This window comes from Empidonax traillii, unplaced genomic scaffold (genome assembly GCF_003031625.1).
Source record: "Empidonax traillii isolate 1590-97213 ecotype Southwest subspecies unplaced genomic scaffold, ASM303162v1 scaffold713:size524338, whole genome shotgun sequence".
In the NCBI taxonomy this organism is placed as follows: domain Eukaryota; kingdom Metazoa; phylum Chordata; class Aves; order Passeriformes; family Tyrannidae; genus Empidonax; species Empidonax traillii.
The window spans coordinates 482,040-500,286 of NW_020955906.1; the positions used below are offsets into that span (position 1 = coordinate 482,040).

Below are 18,247 nucleotides of genomic sequence, written 5' to 3' on the forward strand. Positions count from 1 at the left end.
GGTCTGGCGAGAGGCACAGGGAATTTCGGGTGCTTACCCCGTCCCTTGCACTCGTGTCTAAATACGCTCGGCCTTAACCTCCCTGCAGGTACACCTCTTACCCTTAGTAAAAAAGTAGGTAAAAGTAGAGAAGCTGTGAAAGTCCACACCGCATAATTCAAGGGATGCACTCCAAGGGAGAAATGCTGCCGGGAGAAGACCCCCAGGTACCATAACAGGAGGCAGTGGAGCCCATCACACCGGGGGTGCTGTGTCACACAGGGCCTGTACCTGCACAGGTAACAGCATGTGCAGGGCAGTACGGGCATGCACAGGAGTGCGCAGTTACACATGCTCTCTGGACCTGGAATCACAGTACCAAGTAACAGGAATTTCCTAACAGATTACATACTCAATATTGATTAAAGCAGATCCATTATCTTTCCAGGAAATGAAAACAAAATCTAATGATGGAGTAAATTTTAAGCTGTCATGATTATTGCACGAGAGCTTGCTTTGCATCTGACAAGGTCAGAATTTCCTTTTTGTTTATTTTTTAATTATTAATTTATACTTTGCAGTAACGTCAGGTTGAAATTCATCCTCATGAATGGGTAAATTTGGCACAGCTTTCACCTGCATCACATTTTTATTATTTTAACCTTTTGAAGGTAGAAATCATTTAAACGCTTATTATAAAGCTCTAAGGGAGCTTTATGTAAGCTCTATGTAAGCATAAAGAGGGAAATGATGCCAGAGTTAGCCCCAAGAAAAACAAACATTCCAAGCAGTACTAACACAGGTACCTACCCAAGTACTGCACTATGAGATTTCTGAGCCAAGACCAAGGAATAGAAAGAATTTATGCTAAAAATCGTAACAACTCCCTCTGATGAAATCAGAAAATGAGTTTCAGAACAAAAATTCTGGAGTAAAAACTCAGAGGAGACACTAGTACACTGAATCAGGGTAAGAGTAAGTTCTTTCAGCTTCATGGTCCATTCTAATTACTCAATTACTTCACCCAAAGTGTAGCTTGGTCAAATAATAAGCAAATTAAAAAGAAGTACTCAAAGAAACACTCAATAAACATGACAAAAAAGCACTCTCAAGAGGTGCAACTTTTCTGCACCAGTGATATCCATGAAAATACTATAGAACGGTTTTCCAAGTGAGTATTTCCTCACATACTGCGGATTCTGAAGCAGTGTGTAGAGCAAAGAATAGGAAATAATTTTCTTCTGCCTTTAGAGAATTGATATATTGGTATCAGGGAATCAAAAGATCACCTAGCAGATCAAGGATTCTGCTAGAAGAATGAATCAGGCTAACTTGAAACTTCACAGCAAAATTTACTAGACTAACATATATTAACACAATTGGTTAATTAGAGTTGGTTCTTACACCTTGCTAACCATTGCCACTACGTATTAATTTTTACATATCAACCATTATCAACCAATAGCACAGATTTCAAGCAAACAGCCCTTAACAGCTCTATCCCACCTGAGCTGGGAGTACCACAGTGCAGATGCCTCCCCTACAGTGCTGATGGCTCGTTCATGGTGTTCTCATGGGTCAGGTATGGGAACTCCAGATGCAGGGAGCCAGAGCTGAAGGCAGATGCCTGCTTCTGTCCCCTCCCACAAATTTGGCAGTTAACCCTTTTATAATTCTAGACAATTCCCAGCCCTCTACCTCCACCTCTGCAGAGTGGGGGTTGTTTTCCCAGGCCGTTGCAGGCACCTCATTCCGTTGTTGGACTGCCTTTTATTTTGCTTTGCTGCCGCTTCCATTCTTAAAACACAAGCAGTCTCTTCACAGTTCTCAAGGTTGTGCTTTGTCAAAGACCAGTCACTGACCATCAACAAGTTGTTTTTGCTGCTGTGGCCTCTGCCTTCAACTTATGCTGGTATTTTCAAGGCCTTTGTTACATCCCACACTTAAACTGCACCTCATAATGAGAGGCAGCTGATATCAAGCTCTGGTTCATGCAACAAGCTCTCATTAACACGTTGATAACAAGTCCAGTGGGCCTCACAGCCAAAGGCCAGGGTCTTTTACTAGCATTAAGTACTTTTACAGGGCTGCTGGGCACAAAAATGCACATACAGATTCACTGTGTCAGTGCTTTAATGTCTGGGTTCTGAACGAGCTGGTTAAGGTGGCTTAGTAGCTTCTATCGTTGGAGCAACAGAACTGCTTCAGCTTCTGAGGTGCAAGGTGGGAAGAAATAGCTCCACCTGGTGTGCTAAATACTACGCGATATTTTACTACTCGCTGTTTCATGTGCAGCACAAAATACTTCTGAGTACAGTGTAGTTCAGTAACAGTTTAGGATCTTCTGAGAACAAGCAAATTAAGAAATGCCTAAGTGCAGTGGTCATGGTAAAGCCTCCATCATGAATGAAGTATAACAATATATTAACATAAGGCTTACGATTTGCTTCCATAAGAAGCTGTTAGGTCATTATCTGCTATTTTTCAAAAGCCTGGTGGGAAGCCTATTGATGTAGAGGAAACCAAACTATGCTGCCAAAAGAGGCACTCTAAGTTGCATTAGTCTTGCATTCTTTAGCAGTGGCAGATTAAACTTGTTTACAGATACAAGAAAGATGGAGAGAGTCTATTTCTCATGTAGTGACAGGAAATGGGGGAATGGTTTTAAACTGAGTGTAGTTTTAGATTAGGTGTTAGAAAAAAATTCCTTACTCTGAGCATGGTCGGCATTGGAACAGGTTGCCCAGAGAAGTTCTGGACATCCCGTCCCTGGCAGTGTTCCAGGCCAGGCTGGATGAAGCTCTAAGCAACCTGATCTAGTGGAAGATTTCCCTGTTCATGGCAGGGAGGTTGGAACTAGATGATCTTGAAGGTCCTTTCCAACCCAAGCCATTCTATGATTCAACATTCTTGTATCTCTCATTACAAAATTCTTTACCCCAGTGAAGCAAAACTTCAAGCTCTTGGCGTGGAACTTTACAACTTTCTTTTCTCTTATTAAACATGCAAATTCCTAATTTCATATGATGCTTTTCATCTATACCTGCTTTGATCCACTTTGTCAGCAGTTAAAGATAACCATAGGTCAGAAATAACTATTTATTATGAATATAACAGACATTTATGTCTGATCCCTGAACCATCAAAATATACAAGAGACTTAATTCTTTAGAAAACAAGTGAAAGTGCATTGTAGTGTATGAAATTGCTTAAGCTTGTGTAATACATGTTTTTAGAGTAAATATTAATAATCTTCAAAGATCTTGTTGAATATCATTCAGTGCATGTGCAAGTAGTCGTATTTTATTTTCCATGGCTTTTTTATTGTTTGCCATTTCCTGCAGAAGCTCCCGCATTTCTTCTTCAACAGAGTAAACCTGAAAGAGCACACAGAGATTAAAAAAAATTCTTATTTTTCTTAATATACCTAACCCCATAAAATCTTGGCAATTTTTAACACTGATAAGCAATGCAAGAGTTATATGCTTATGTTTAAATAAGCAATGCACTACTCTCGACATTGGATGCAGTAGCAGAATTTGGCTTAAAAAAATGTATTAACCTGCTAGGAGATAGCAAGTAATGTTTGAAAACCAGGAAACTTATTACAGGGAAAAAGCACCAGTTGTCATGCCAAGGAAGAATGCGGTATATGACAGGAACAGTAACTGTTAACACTGGCATAGGTGAGTTAAAAGGATTATCTGGCTTAATCATCATTACTCCTGCTTCTATAGATAAGGAAATGTTACATTTGTAACATCTACACAGCATGGAGCTTTACTTTTATGGAATATCCGTTCTAGAAATTTTCTTGCTGTGCAAAGATTGAGCACCAGACCAGAGCTGTTTCCATTCAGAGATCAGACTGATAGATACAAACAGGAGACTTCCAAGCACCACTGTTATAGTGGCTGTAGAATAAAAATGCAAATACAATAAACATATACATTTAGTATTAAAATTACCTTTTCATTTGCTGCTTCAATTTGTTTTTCCTTTTCATTTGCCAGCTGCAACAGTTCTTCCTGATGTGCTGCCAGCATTGATTCAAGTTTTTTTCTAAAAGCATTATCCATTTCATGAAGCTTTTCCACAGCAATCCTAAAAATGATTAAAAAAGAGATCACGCTCCTGCAAACAACTGAAGTATTTTGTTTTGTCCAATTCTACCTTTGATAAGGTTTTAAAAATATAGGCACAACTATATCATTAGAAGATGTCCTGTTTTCTCAAGTACGTGTTCTGGTTTTATGCACTGTGTTCAGGGCTTCTGGCATTCCTCTTAGCAGAAGCATTTAATCAGTAGGAAAGAATATGAAGATTCAGGCTTGCTACTGGATAAGAACTTCACATGTTTTCAAATATCTACTTGGGAAGCTTTTGCTTCCTAAGAAGTAAATGATTGAACTGTGTGATGCTGTAAATGGCCTCTGACCCTGTCTCACAGCAAAAGAAAAGCGTCTGCTTCACAGTAGTGAAGCATTTCCTTGACTCAAGCAAGTTCTGCTTTTAGGGGATAACTCTAAAATATGTAGGAACAAAAAGCAAAGCAAATTATTTAACTATAAAATTAATTCACAACAAATTTTTGAAACAACACAGAATTATTTGGAAAAAAAAGTCAGTTTCGCTTTTGATTTTCCAACAATTCCAAAACCCAGTATTATTGACTATTTGAAGAGTTGTAAATGTGGCAGTTAGGGAAATGGTTCAGCAGTGGACTTTGCAGTGCTGGCTTAATGACTGGATTTGATGGATCCTAAACATCTTTTCCATCCTAAATGATTCTATGATTTATTAATATTGTTGTGGTAAGTATTGAGGATTTGTCCTCCATTACATACGCAGCAAATGAGATTACTTTATCCTGCAGAGAAATTAGTGAAAGCACTGTGGCCTCCCTTGTACACCACCCACGGTTGCTTGTCTTGATCTCTGATTTGCAATCGATTTGTTCCATGCATCCTGGTCATGAGCTGGAGGGTTGACAGGCTCATGCTCAAAGAAACTCTGATACAGAGTGTGCCTCACACGCACAAACATCGTCCCTGTACACCTCCAGCCAGCACGTGTGATTGCTGCAGAAGAGTCTCTGTTACGTGACATGGAGTGTACTCACAAGGTAAATCAAAAGCACTGTGGTGGAATGGGTATATTAGGGAGGAACGAGTGTGGGCTCCAGTCATTATCAAAGAAAATGGAAACAGATCTAAGAAGTTTAAATGATGAATTTAAACTCTGAATTTAAGCTCTAACTGAATGCCGGTTCCACGAAACACATCACTTGTATAGTGCGAATTCCTTCTAGGCACACAGTTTGTAACTGGGCTCACAAGTAATTAAACGGTGTTACCTATTCTTTTGCCATATAATCAAACCTTTTTGTATGCTTATTAACAGTGAAGCTCTACAGTAACTGAGTAGTCACAATATAAACTATTAAGGTGTTCACCTTTGAGTTTGAAGACTTTTATTTCTCTCTTCAATCAGTTTCTTCTCTTTGATATCAAAGTTTTCCTTCATTTGTTTAACCTGCACCTCCAGCTGGCTTAATAGCTCTCCTTTACCTTGCCACCTCTTTTTCAATGCGCTGAAAATAAAATGCACATATTTACAATGACTATAAATACCACTTCTCAGGAGGGCAGAAAAAATTTTTCCATGCTTCCATTTTTCTTCATTTCTGTGGGTTTTAATAGTAAGCAAGTAGTCTCTGAACACAGAATAACTTCAGAGCAATGCTGCATACAATGATCCCAAAGAATTATTGTGACTTGTCTGTATCACCTGTGTGCATTCCTAATGTCATCAAGTTCTACTTCTTTTTCTTCTAGCAGTTGCTTTAATTCCTCTTTTCTTTCATTTTGCCTTTCCAATCTTTCCATCAGTTTTTCACATTCAGCAGTTTTTTCATCCAACTTTACTTGAAAAAATTTCTGAGCTTCACGATTTTCTTCGCGGTGTTTTCTGATTTGCTTATCTTTTTCTTGTAAGCCCTTTAGAAGATAAATATTTTAGAACACATAAACACTTTATTGTTACAATTTAGGAGTATTTGTTTAGTCTATAATGGAATAAAGCAGAGAAGGACATGTGAAAGTTTACTCTTCTGAATGTGTGAAAACCACTTAATAAAGTGATAGCCAATTAGTCAATCTTCATCTGAAAAAAGTCAGAGTAAAAAAAAAAAACCAGACCGAATCTGAAGTTGAAAGCAAGTTAAGAAAAAAGTTATTTTGAACTCTTATTCTATGCAAGAATAAACAACTTACTGAATAAAGTTGAATAAACAACTTATTCTTTTGAACAACCTATTCTACATAGTCACTGAGTTCACAATTTGTAACAGTGAGTAATGCACCTAACTTTGACTGACATAACATGGTATAAATTTTGATTAATAAGCTAAAGTCTTAAGTCTCTTAATGAATGAATGGAATTAATAGAACAAAACACAGTACCTCTGCTGCAAAAATATTGAGTGACAAGAACAGAATAGAGAAAAAAAAACATTTACATGAAGCAAACATTTGAAATTGTTTTTCCTTTTTCAGGAAGAATGATGCTATCTGCTTTTCACCTCTCTCAAAATCGTTTTCAAGAATAACTTGAAGCAAGGCAAAAAGAATAAAGTCTGTACATAAATATGGTTCAGTGAGAGATTCAAAGTAGCACCTCTGCACATGTACTTAGTAAAAAGCTCTCTTCTGCTCTCAGTGAAATGAATTGCCACTGACAGCCTGACTGTGATTTGTGAGTTGTATAAATGAGTGCAGACCCAGCTTTCATTACAGCCTTTACAATAGCTAAAATTAAGACTTGCAGTGAAAGTTAAGCACAAAAATTGTCAGATACGGCACTTACTTCTTTTAATCTCCTAATTGTTTCTGTCTGATCATCCAGTATTTTGTTTTTAATTCTTATGGAATCACTGTCCTGTTCCTTTTGCTTTTTTAACATCTCAATCTCATTTGTTAGAACTTCAATTTTAGCTTCCAGTTTTCCCCGATCTTGAGCAAGATGAGCTCCTAGACAAAACAGGATATTCACACTGCAGCGCTCATTTTACAGATGACTTCAAGATGTAGAATGCTGGGAAATGGGTGGAGGTGAAGGTAAGAACCACCTTACAAACCAAACCATTGACTATTTTGTGCATTGGAAACACTGTGGAGATTTAATCTGTAGTTAGGTAACACTTAGGTAGCAACTTAGAACTGAAGGTCTCTATTTTATCCTTGGAAAACTTCTCTGAAAGAAGTCAGCAGTAGTTCTTACAGATCCAGCCAATCTCAAAGAGCCCACAAGGTGGTGCTGAGTCAAATGAATAGGGAAAAATGAAAAATGCTCAAGTTTGTCTCCCCCCTCTATTTAATACTTAAGATATATACTGAAATTTTCACATTAGACTTATATGATAGAAAAGTAGCATTATATAACTCTATTTACAAATCCTTGTTTTCCTAGTTTCATATGTAAAAACTCTTCGTATAACACTGTGGTATTTTGATATTTTCAGGAAATAGATAAGCTGTATCACAACCAACTCCCACAACTGCTGTTACAGATCCCATGTGCCACAAGACATCTGTTTTTGCACATCAACTCTACAACTAGATAAGATCAGGAAGGCATCCAGAAACCTTGTCATGATTACAACTCTACTGGAGTGTTTATTTGATAGGTAAGACACTGAGCACCATGATTTTTTCTGCAAAAGAAAAAAAACGACCCCAAAATTATTTTACCCTGTTGTGCCAGCTCCTGCCCCCATATTTTTCTTTCCATTTTTAACCCATCAATCACAGATTCCTGGGCTGTCAGCTGAGAAGTAAGTTTTCCATTCTCCTTTTTTAGAAGTTCAACTTGAACGGCCTTCTGTTTGTCCTCCTCAGTCACAGTTTCAAGTTCTCGAGTTCGACACTGTATGAATGGATATTGGAAAAAGACAATAAGATCCTTTAAAACAAGTATTCAAAATCTCAAATCAATACTAATTGATTTCCTGGTTGGGAAAGTAATACTTAGATACAGCAAATTAACTGAGAAACATTCTGCTTGCATTCAGGGTTCTATCTGCATCTCTTTCCACTTATGAAACGTAAATTTGCTTCAAGTAGACATACATCAATCCCAGAAAACTGTAAAGCTGATTTCCAGATAAACACCCTAAATTATCAACGTCATTATAAAAACCTATTTATAATCAGAAATGCACAGGTAAAAAACAGCAAAAGGAAAGCAAAGATATTAAAAACCAAATCAGAAGGAAACAGACAGAACTGGGATGAACTTTCACTTCCAATGATAAAAACTTATCTTCAATTATGCAAGTCTACTTTTTGTTTTACAGATTACAGCTATTTTATATAGGTATTTTTCAATCTTGTTCTTAGCAGCATTACTGACTGGCAGAATCCTATTCTCTATAGCAGCACACTGTTTGGACACCCCAACAGCAACATGGAGGGAGAAGACTAGAAACAACTGTGCAGGGGTTGTACTACACCCAAGTTTTAGCACAAAGGTGGACTGTGTACATACATGGACTGAATCATACCTCCATTTAAAAGTTATGTTCCTCAGATTTTTAAAATTTATGGATAATAAAATAGTACTAGAATATGTTACCATAAAGCAACTGCGCCCACAGTATTTAACATTAAAATTTGCTAATTAGTAGATAATGAATAACACTGCTAATGTTATGCAACTAGGAGATATTAAGCTACTAATAACTACACTGGATTATCTGTTCAATTTAATTTTTACTTCATGTACAGTGACCAATGCAGAAGCGTATTCCATTCCTTTGAATTTACAAGGGGTCAGGGTTACTAATGCAGGTTTTGCAGTTTTGACTAACCACTTGATTATATACAAACTGCTAGTGCTCACTTTTGAAAACACGAATGAGTTTCAGCTAGTCCTTTTCCATATGGGGAGCAGCATTTGTTGAGAAACAGAAGTGCAAGATGCAAGAATAACAGCTGATGTGGAATACCAGGTTTTAGAGCGACAGGAAACGTGTCTTTCAGTCAATCAACCTTTCATGGAATTTATAGATGAAATATTAAAAAAAGAAAAAATGTAATTGAAGTGTTTTGAAACAAGTACCTTTAGGTTTGCCGTAGCTTCTTCGTTTGATTTTGTTAATTCTGCAATCTTGGCTTTCTGTTCTTCTACCATACTTGTCAGGTCTTGAATCAGACTTGCCATATCTCTTTCCCTTTCTTCAGACTCAAACAGGGCTCGTTTGTGTTTAACTAGATCAGCAGAAACATTTTCAAAACCCTCTTTTACCTAAAGTTTTGTAAGACAAGACTTGAAAAATGCTAACATTTGGAAAAAGTGTGTATACATAAACTTAAGTGACATCTAAATTCCAAGTGAAGAAATAGAAATTTATCAACTGTGTATCAAATTAGTGAATATCTGAAACTGGGGTTTTTTTACTGGTTTGTTGGTGATACTTTAACTTGAAACTGGTTCTGCCCAGCTATGTATTTGTAAAAAAACCAAACCAGCAAAACAAAGCAAACACAGGCTAAACCCAACAACGAAAAGCAAAAAAACAAAAAACTCAAGCCAAACCAACCAACCAACCAACAACTCCCCAAAAAAACAATACAAAAAACACACGGGTGGATGGGAAGCAGAGCTTGGTAACTGAAAACAGTGCCTTGATTTAATTTCATTGTTAAGATTGACATTAAAATCTTGAAAGAAGGAGTTGAGTAAATTCAATCTTTTTTTTTCCTAGCAGAAAGATTTGAAGGGTAAAATATAAAATAATGTAAATAGTAGCCAGAGAAATAAGTTCTCTAAGGAGTTTAGTAAACAAGTTTTGAACTCTAAGTTTCAAAATGTATATCCAAAATTCAATTTTGAAAAGTTAAACAATAAGGTACTTCATTATTAAATACACTAGTGTATTTGCAACTATAACCTTATCAAAAAACACGCATTTTTACTATAATTGAATATATTCTAATAGAATGTCAACATACTTTGAAAGAAATGAATAACACCAGATAGAAGTGGGTTTTTTTACTTTCATTTGATTAACTTCTACGTATGAACAAAAATGCTGGGTTTTTTGAGTGCTGACTTGGCATTTGCTGTTGATATTCTAATCATTGATATTTCAAAGCCTACTACCGGTATTTTTGCATGAATGCTTGACCATAAGGATCAAAAAAAAAAAAACAACCAACCAACAAAACACCAATAACAGAAACAGCCCCAAAAATATCTCCCAAAACCCAACACACTTTAGAGAACTACAAGCCCACCTAATGTGAGATTACATATTCTCTCAATCTTACCTCTTTAAACCTTTTTGCTTCAACAGTTAAAGCTAAACGAAATTCATCTTCTAACTCTCTGTACTTCTGGTAGGACGTGTTAATTTTCTCCTGCAATTCTTTAACATACTGTTCATGCCTCTGCTCCTCTTTTGCCATTTCTTTTGACAAAGCATCTTGAAATTCAGGTCCATTTAAAGCCACTCGGGTTTCAAGTTCTTTCCTGAAGTTATCAAACATATACGTGAGACACAAACTGCTGTTTCAATTAATTTCCTTGGTATTACTGAACAAGAATAATGAATTTCATAATAAATGTGATAAATTACTTAGTCTCACAGGCATATTTCATTCTTCTATGACAATGACACTGCCATGAGGAAAATTCTGTTGACTGGTGTTAAAACACCCAAAGGAATACCCTTATTTTTTAATTCAAACTCTTGTAGAAATTATTAAATTGCTCTTTTGCTTTTAGTTAGCATTTATTAGCTTTGCTGTCAACAAACATCTGGAAGTGACACTGGAATCAGAGAAAAGCCCTGTACAGCCAGACACCCTCTTTTACAGTACTTCTTTTCACCCTTATCCAACCAACAACTGTTGCTTCTCACTCAAGACTCAGCACCCAAAAAGCAGCAGCAACAGGGATCTAAAAGGAGAATGCTGAAGCAAAAGTACCCTGTACTTTCAGACTGTTCTGTTCACCTGCTTTAAAGCAAAAAGACTGTCTTTCACATTACATCTTTTGGAGATTTATGAGATAATTACTGGAAGCTCTCAAAACACAGCCATCAGATTCTTCCCATCTAAACTTGCAGTTGCCTTAGTATCTGAACACATTTAGCAAATTTAACCAGCTTATTTTATTAGTAACCTTTCTGATATTACTATACCACAGGGTACTTACTGCTTTAGTTTGTAAACACATTTGATTGTATTAGATGACAGTAAAGAACATACACTCAAGTATTCTCCAAAAAACGGGAAAGTTTCGAAGAGGAAATCAGCCAGGAAGTAACTCACCCCTACACCTACAAGCAGGATACTGCAGAAGCTGACTTATTTTTTTGAATACTTTGTTTTACTGTAGTATATGTAACTCTACAGACAGTAATTCAGATACCATTTTATTTTTATCGGATTTTTTTTCCTGGATTACAGATCAAGTATTTCAAATAAAGTGTTCAGCCATATAATAAGACATACCTTTGCTCTTGCTCTCTTAATACAAGCAGTTCATGTAGTTGTTTTACCTTCTCCTTCTGTTGTCGGAAGGATATTCGAAGTAACTGTACTTCTCTTTCATTTGCTGATGCTTTAAGCTCTGCTTCTTGCACTTGCTTCATCTGTGTGGAATTCATAAAGACAAGAACAAGATTTTTTTAAAACTGCAGTCTTCATGTCTTATCCTGGAATACAAAGGAACAAGTGCTTTATAAGAGTTTTGTTGTTTGTTTCTTATTGGTTTTGGTTTTAATTTTGTTTTTTTTCTTAATATATTCTATTTCACTTGCAGAAATTTAAGACAAATGTTTAAAATTAAGTCTTAGCCTAACTTCCCACAACACAAAAAAATCAATTTTCATGAAGAAACAAAGGCATTTACCTAATTTATAAAGAACTTATGTGTCCTGCAGAAGTGGAAGAAATGCATTGGCAGAATGATTACCTCAATTATAAAACTATTACGAGAGTTCATTAGTTTCAAACAAAACATTTTTAGATGTATTCAACATAACCATTTTTTAACATTCCACTTATAAAAACCTCTTTTTGATTTGTACAGTTTAGAGTTGCTGAACAGAGCTGCTTCCTAATGATTTTACAAAAAATGGAGAATCAGTGTAAACTCCAGATGGCATAGTCCACTTTTTCCATTTGATCCAAGCTTTTATGAGTAATTACATTTCATAAGCTTAAGCCTTTTATATACAAAGCTCCCTTTCCCGATTCAGTAAGGAGGGAAAAAAAGAATATGAAAAAGAAAAGTTATAAAAAAGGTTTTAATTACACATGAAATGGTAATTCAAAATCAGGACACTTCAGAAGGCTAAGTTCTCATGTTCTACATGTCAAACCTTTTCCTGAGTAATATTCAGACACAACCCACAAACCCTGTTTTGTGGATAGAGAGAAGCAATTCTCACCTAAATTGAATCACTTGAAAAAAGTCAAGCAAGAGCAGATGCAAATTTAAAGACTGCCAGAAAACAGGCAGAAAATAGGCATTTAGATGCATAGTAGACTTTACTGAATCCCTTCAAGAAGTCATCTAGTAATGCTGACTGAAGGCCTTAAATAGTGACTGCCTGAAGAAAGTGTAATTTACCACTGAAGCTAACTGCCAACATGTACTATGAGAAAGCTCTATTAAATATTCTAGAATTTGTTAATCTTGGAGTCAACAGAATAGGCCAAAAGTATATTAAATATGAACATTAAAAAAGAGAACTTAGTTTCTAGAGCATCATGATTATTCTTTGAAACCTAATTATTGAAGATTATTTGCTCCAGGATCTGAAAGACAGGAACAAAGATTTTGCCCTAATAAAGTTTTGTAATTAAAAACAATGCTACTGCAGATGACATATTTCTACAAACTCATTAAAAGAATAAAAACCTCATACATCAGTAAGGTATTTCCATTCTTATAGGATGGAAAAAACTCCATGGACCCCAACCCCCCCTTTCTTGTTCTCTAAATCACTAAATTTAGTACTTTTCAAGGTGACAGGCAGATACCTAATCTAAACTGAAGGTCACTTCTAGATCCATAATAGCTCCAGGGGATCTACAGGTAAGGAAGAAAATGAAAGAGCCACTCAGGTGCCCAAAGAGCAGCCTAAATTAGAGGGTGACTTGAACAGCACTTGCAGTTTGCTGTCAGGGAGTGCCCCTAGTCTCATTCCTTTAAGGGTATCTGAGCAACACCATCTCCTACAGCACTGCACTGGAAGTTGTGAGATTTTTCAGGATGGGTATGTTAGGATTCAGTTTCTTTAAGTTCAGGGACACAGGAATAGGCTAATATAGGAATATAAACAAAGGGAGTAAATATTGAAGGACACCAAAAATTCAGCCATTGACTTTTCAGACAGAAATAGTGGCAGTATCTGGTCCAGCAACTTGATCTTAAGCATTTGTATACTGAAGTGCCTCCAATAACAAAAGCATCATTATCTTCTCCAGCTGTAAAAATATCCACCAAAAATCCCAACCAACAAAACAAAACAACCCCACTCAAAACAACCAGAATCTTTAAAGTAAGTTCTCGGCAATTAATGTTTTGTTCTGGTTGGAATTAAAAGCATCTAATTCGTTAGATCAGCGAAACAAACAGAACCACCAGGTTTCCACCCCACTAGTGAGATCTTTACTGATTTTTTAAAAAACTTGTCCTTGTTACTGTATATTATCAGAAAATATCAACTCTAAGTGTTTAAGTACATAGCACTTGTTCTCCTTTATCTTAAGACCACATCACATGACATACTTCATTTATAAAATGCATTAATGGACAATTAAAATGGATACCTATTATTAACCACTATTATTGTGGAAAACTCAGACTTAAAGCTTGTGAAATCTAGTGTTTCTTTGTATCCAGGACTATAGCAGCCACCCCATTGCCAGTGTATTATTTGCTCATGAAAAATATTTACCTCTATTGCTCGTTGCTGCAATCTCTGTGTCTCCATCTTGGATAGTGTTTCTTCTAAAGCTTGCATGGCCTTCTGATGTTCTGCTTCTTTATTTCTTGCCTGATTTAACTCATTAGTAAGTCTTTCAGTTTCACCTTTCAACTGCTGGACATCTGCTTGCAGTCTTGCTTTGTCATCTCTCTCTTTCAATATCAATTCCTTTAGCCTGAAAATAAATGACACAAAGTTGTATTACAAACATTTTAGTACTTAGTTTAGTGTCAAATACATTGAGAAAAAAACATTAGTAACTGTTGTAGCACCATATCTTGTTCTTCACTCAGTTTTACTACTTACAGCACTGTCATGACAACTTTAAAAAGATGTAAACTAATACTGTGGAGCTTCATTTTAAAAAGCCTGAGCTGGAGGCAACCTCACAGTTAGATCTTTTAGGAAATCACATTCCAGAATCATTTTGCTTTACATGCAAATTGAACATATAGTACCAATTTGTAATTTATTATCTTCACTAAACTCTGAAACATCCTTAAATATTTTAACAATTTTTATATAAGATCTATCTCAACAGAAAAGGAACATAAGCTTCTAACACAAGTAAAGGCGGGAAGTGAACCTAAAACTAAAAGGAAAAAAGGGAAATAATCACAGTCAGTCATGGATGGTAACTCTTCCTTACAAGAAAGAAAATGCATCTTTGGACAACTCGAAAAATATCTGATGACAAACAAAGCTTTGTTAGAAGTGAGATCTTTTCAAAAAAAAGCTGCTGCTCAGAACTTACACAAGAATAATGACAATCAATGATGACAACTATCCAAAGATGTGCTTGGCCTGCCCTGCACAACACATTGTCTATGGGCCAACTCTAGCTGGCCAGATGCACCTTTATTCCAGTGCACTGAGCAGGAAAAACACAAAGAACACTGCAGGCATAAATGGAAAGAAATACTGGGAAACAGAAGGTGAAAGCATGATTTGAGACAGCTAATAGAGCTTGAACTGAAAGCACAGTTATGATACAGGCTGTTTGAAAGTAATGGCTGGAAATGGAGGTAAGCCACATACTGATACTGTTCTAAGAAGAGAATAGGGAGAAAGCTGCAGATAGGAATTTCATTAGGTAATACTGAGAGAAATTCTAGCACTACTTCTTGATGTGTTATTTTCCAAGTATATTGTTGAAAGCTGGTCTCACTTCTTAAGCCTACAAATTGAATTTTCATGAATTAAAAAACCCAAAACAAACTCTTATATTACAGCACTGTTTCCTTACCTGTCTGCAGTGTATACAGCCATACTCTGAATATTCTTTTCTTCTTTTGAATGCTTCTGTAGCTCTTTGACATGATCTAATAATTTCTTTTCTGCTTGCTCAGCTTTCCATCTCCTTTCTTTCTCCTGATCCAGTTCTTGAATCAGCACCTTAGCAAGAATGTGGTAAGCACCAAATTATTAGTAAACATTCAAGCAGAGCCAAAAATGACAAACAATATTTGTAACTGTAGAACAAGACTTTTTTGTCTTACTGGAATACATGAGTGACAGAGCAAAGGGCAAGCGACCAGGCCAAAAACTCCCATAAAAGTGAAACAAAATAAATCCTCTCCCAGTTGACACTCTAAGAACAACACTACTTTTGATACTATCTACATGCTATTGTTTTTGTCACCTCCAATTTTAGTTTGATTAGGAGACATATGCTTGGCTTTAGGTGAAGACATACTTAATTTGAAATGACGCAAAACCTACTTGGTATGTTGATTCCTCTGTGGGATTTGAATGACTTTCTTCTACTTTTTCTGTATTGCTCTGTCTACCAGTTAGTATTTCAGCTTTTCTTCCCACAACTTTCAAGTCTTGATTGTCTGATGATGAATTAAGATGAGAGTCTCTCTGACTGCTGTGTGAACACTTTGGGGAACTCTTCTTCTCTTCCCTATATTAGCAGGACATCAAGGTATATTTAACAGTTTAAACAGTAACAGGGGATTCAGACACTTTTATAGGATGAAATGTTACGGTTCTGTGCAACATTTGAAAAATTAAGTTCAAAACCATGTAGAAAATAATTTGCAAGGAGACCATTGCAGAAACAGCTAAATTCAAATAGTCAGCTATAAAAAGATATATGTAACTAGTTTATGCTATCTGAAAGACACGATCACACAGATATGAAGCAATTCTGGAGAAGCAGAGTAACTGTAGAGCTGCAGTGGCTAACTAAGCAAATATATCCAATTTGTATCACCTTTTACTCATCACTCCTGATAAATCAAACAAATCACTATGGCATCCTCAGCTTCATCACAAAATATGGACACTTAAATTCAGACACCATGAACCTTTTACTTTTATTTTTTAATAAAAAAAAGTTCTGTCTGTGGAGAATTTTTCTGTCACCACAATTTAGATGGAATAATAAGCAGTTACAATTCTGAAAATGTTTGTTTCAGAATCTTCCAATTTTCTTCTCACCTAAAGACACAAACTGCTCTCGTGGAGAAATGACAGGCTGAAGCCTCAGAAACTACTCATTTTCAGGGTATTATTAAAAGAGCTAATTGACCCAACCTACCACTTCCAGAAAAATGTTTCAAGTACTACATTCACTCTGACAATATTCAGCTTAATTCATTTTGGCTTTATATGGCAAACATCAGGATACCTGTTCGTTATTTTGTTCTTAAGATGACTTTCACGATGCTTAGGAGATAAGGTAGTTCCCCGGTAAGGAGGGATCTTGCTTCTTTTCATGACCTTTCTGTTGTTCTCTTTCCCACTCTCATTTTCACTCTCAGAAGTTGGATCTGTGTCTCTTTTAGCTTTGAGACAACTTGGAGGAGCTTCCTGTCTTGAGCTATCAGATACCTAAGAAGAGATCAAAATTTCATCTATAAATTTAACCACTTCTAGTTGGCTAATTTCTAACGCTTATTCAGGTGCCATTTTAAAAAAAGTTCACACAAAATAATTTTGATAGAAAAGTAAATAATTGCTTCCAATTTTTTACTTTTACAATCCCTTCCCTCCTTGCTAAAATATCTCATTGTTTTAAAGAAAAAATATACCCAAGAAGTTTGGTAAAATCCTTAGGCCTAAAAGGTTGGTGCAAAATGTAAAACAAATACAGCACTTAAAACCAAAAAAGCCTTGCAAATACCACCAACTCTTAAACCTGACAAACTTGTATGTTTCCTATGCTAACAAAACATATTAACAAAACAAACTATGTTACCTGACAAACACATCAGATCAAGATGACCTATTGGTGAAATTAATTTTCACCAACTGTATATTCCAGGTGTTTTGGTGCATTTTGTGTTTTATTCTGGTTCGGTTACTATATTGATGGCTTCAGGGTAAAAAAAATGGACAAAAATTTTCTAATATAACATGATCACATAGCTCTGATAGTCCCATACACTATGGTTTTTATTCAGTATGAAAGCTGTCAGGATTCAAAGTGCAATCTTCAGTTTTAAAGACTTGTTTTTATTTTATTCCCAGCTTTTCAAAATTATTAAGAACACATCAGCATCGTCAGCCCATGCACACCACTAGAAATGCTCCAGTCTGTTCCAGAAAACTTTTGCGTTATCGGAAATTTACACACTTGATTTTACAAACAAAACTTCCTCTGTGATCACAGGAAAAAAAAAAAAATCACCTTTTGCAGTATCTGTGAAATCAGATCTTCTATTCTTTTAATCCTCATCTCACTGTATATTTTATCAAGTTCAGCCTTCTCTGGTTCTGAAGATGAGACAATCTCTGTGGAGGAGCTGGTGGCACCTTGGACTGGTATTCTTGTACGCTGATGAAAATGAGCCAGTGCCTGGTCGATATGAGGTGTTGCCAGTGGTAAGGTAACATTGTTCTGTCAGAAGGAAAGACAACCTTTGCAGCATTAGTGAGTTGCATGCAATATAAAAATAAAGCATATCATTATTAAAATCAGTACACACAAACTATGGCACCTGATCTCTGGATGAGGGGCACCCAGATGAAACCAAAGAGTTCAAAACGTCTTCTAAGCACTGCAAATCTGAACAGTCTTTTTCTTCCAGGTCCACTGGTTCACCAGAAATTCCTCTTCCATCTAGAGCTGTTAGCTGCGGCAATGCCTGAAGAACAGTTTCTCTGTAACCTTGAGGAAAAGACCACAGGTAAACTGAAATCAATCTCCCAAGATGTCTAGTGTATTTCAGGTATGTAATCTTAAAGGATTCACTGCATTTTTAATATAAGAAAAAAAAAGTAGGGAGTTATCTACAATTGTCTCATCTTTCC

The 18,247-nt window shown here is 36.1% G+C and overlaps 1 protein-coding gene and 1 long non-coding RNA gene across 3 annotated transcripts in view; one reads left to right on the forward strand and one right to left on the reverse strand.

Moving 5' to 3' along the window:
* The first annotated feature begins 97 nt into the window (after positions 1-97).
* LOC114065903 lies at positions 98-18,237 on the forward strand. 2 transcript variants are annotated; one of them, XR_003573070.1, is made up of 4 exons: positions 98-278; positions 6,961-7,097; positions 7,502-7,666; positions 18,025-18,237. It is a non-coding gene; the product is annotated as an uncharacterized LOC114065903 (long non-coding RNA). The 2 variants fall into 2 exon arrangements; XR_003573071.1 differs by lacking the exon at positions 18,025-18,237 and adding an exon at positions 8,379-8,579.
* Positions 3,061-18,247, reverse strand: part of LRRCC1 (leucine rich repeat and coiled-coil centrosomal protein 1) — a 19,346-nt gene continuing 4,159 nt past the window's right edge. The window contains exons 5-19 of the mRNA XM_027900153.1: positions 17,935-18,104; positions 17,625-17,834; positions 16,623-16,825; positions 15,707-15,893; positions 15,231-15,379; positions 13,955-14,159; positions 11,499-11,638; positions 10,311-10,512; positions 9,100-9,285; positions 7,731-7,905; positions 6,847-7,010; positions 5,770-5,978; positions 5,435-5,572; positions 3,948-4,083; positions 3,061-3,356 (exon numbers count right to left, since the gene is read on the reverse strand). Of these exons, the coding sequence (XP_027755954.1) occupies positions 3,234-3,356; positions 3,948-4,083; positions 5,435-5,572; positions 5,770-5,978; positions 6,847-7,010; positions 7,731-7,905; positions 9,100-9,285; positions 10,311-10,512; positions 11,499-11,638; positions 13,955-14,159; positions 15,231-15,379; positions 15,707-15,893; positions 16,623-16,825; positions 17,625-17,834; positions 17,935-18,104 (2,597 nt within the window). The 3' untranslated portion in view covers positions 3,061-3,233. The remainder of the gene's footprint in view (positions 3,357-3,947; positions 4,084-5,434; positions 5,573-5,769; positions 5,979-6,846; positions 7,011-7,730; positions 7,906-9,099; positions 9,286-10,310; positions 10,513-11,498; positions 11,639-13,954; positions 14,160-15,230; positions 15,380-15,706; positions 15,894-16,622; positions 16,826-17,624; positions 17,835-17,934; positions 18,105-18,247) is intronic.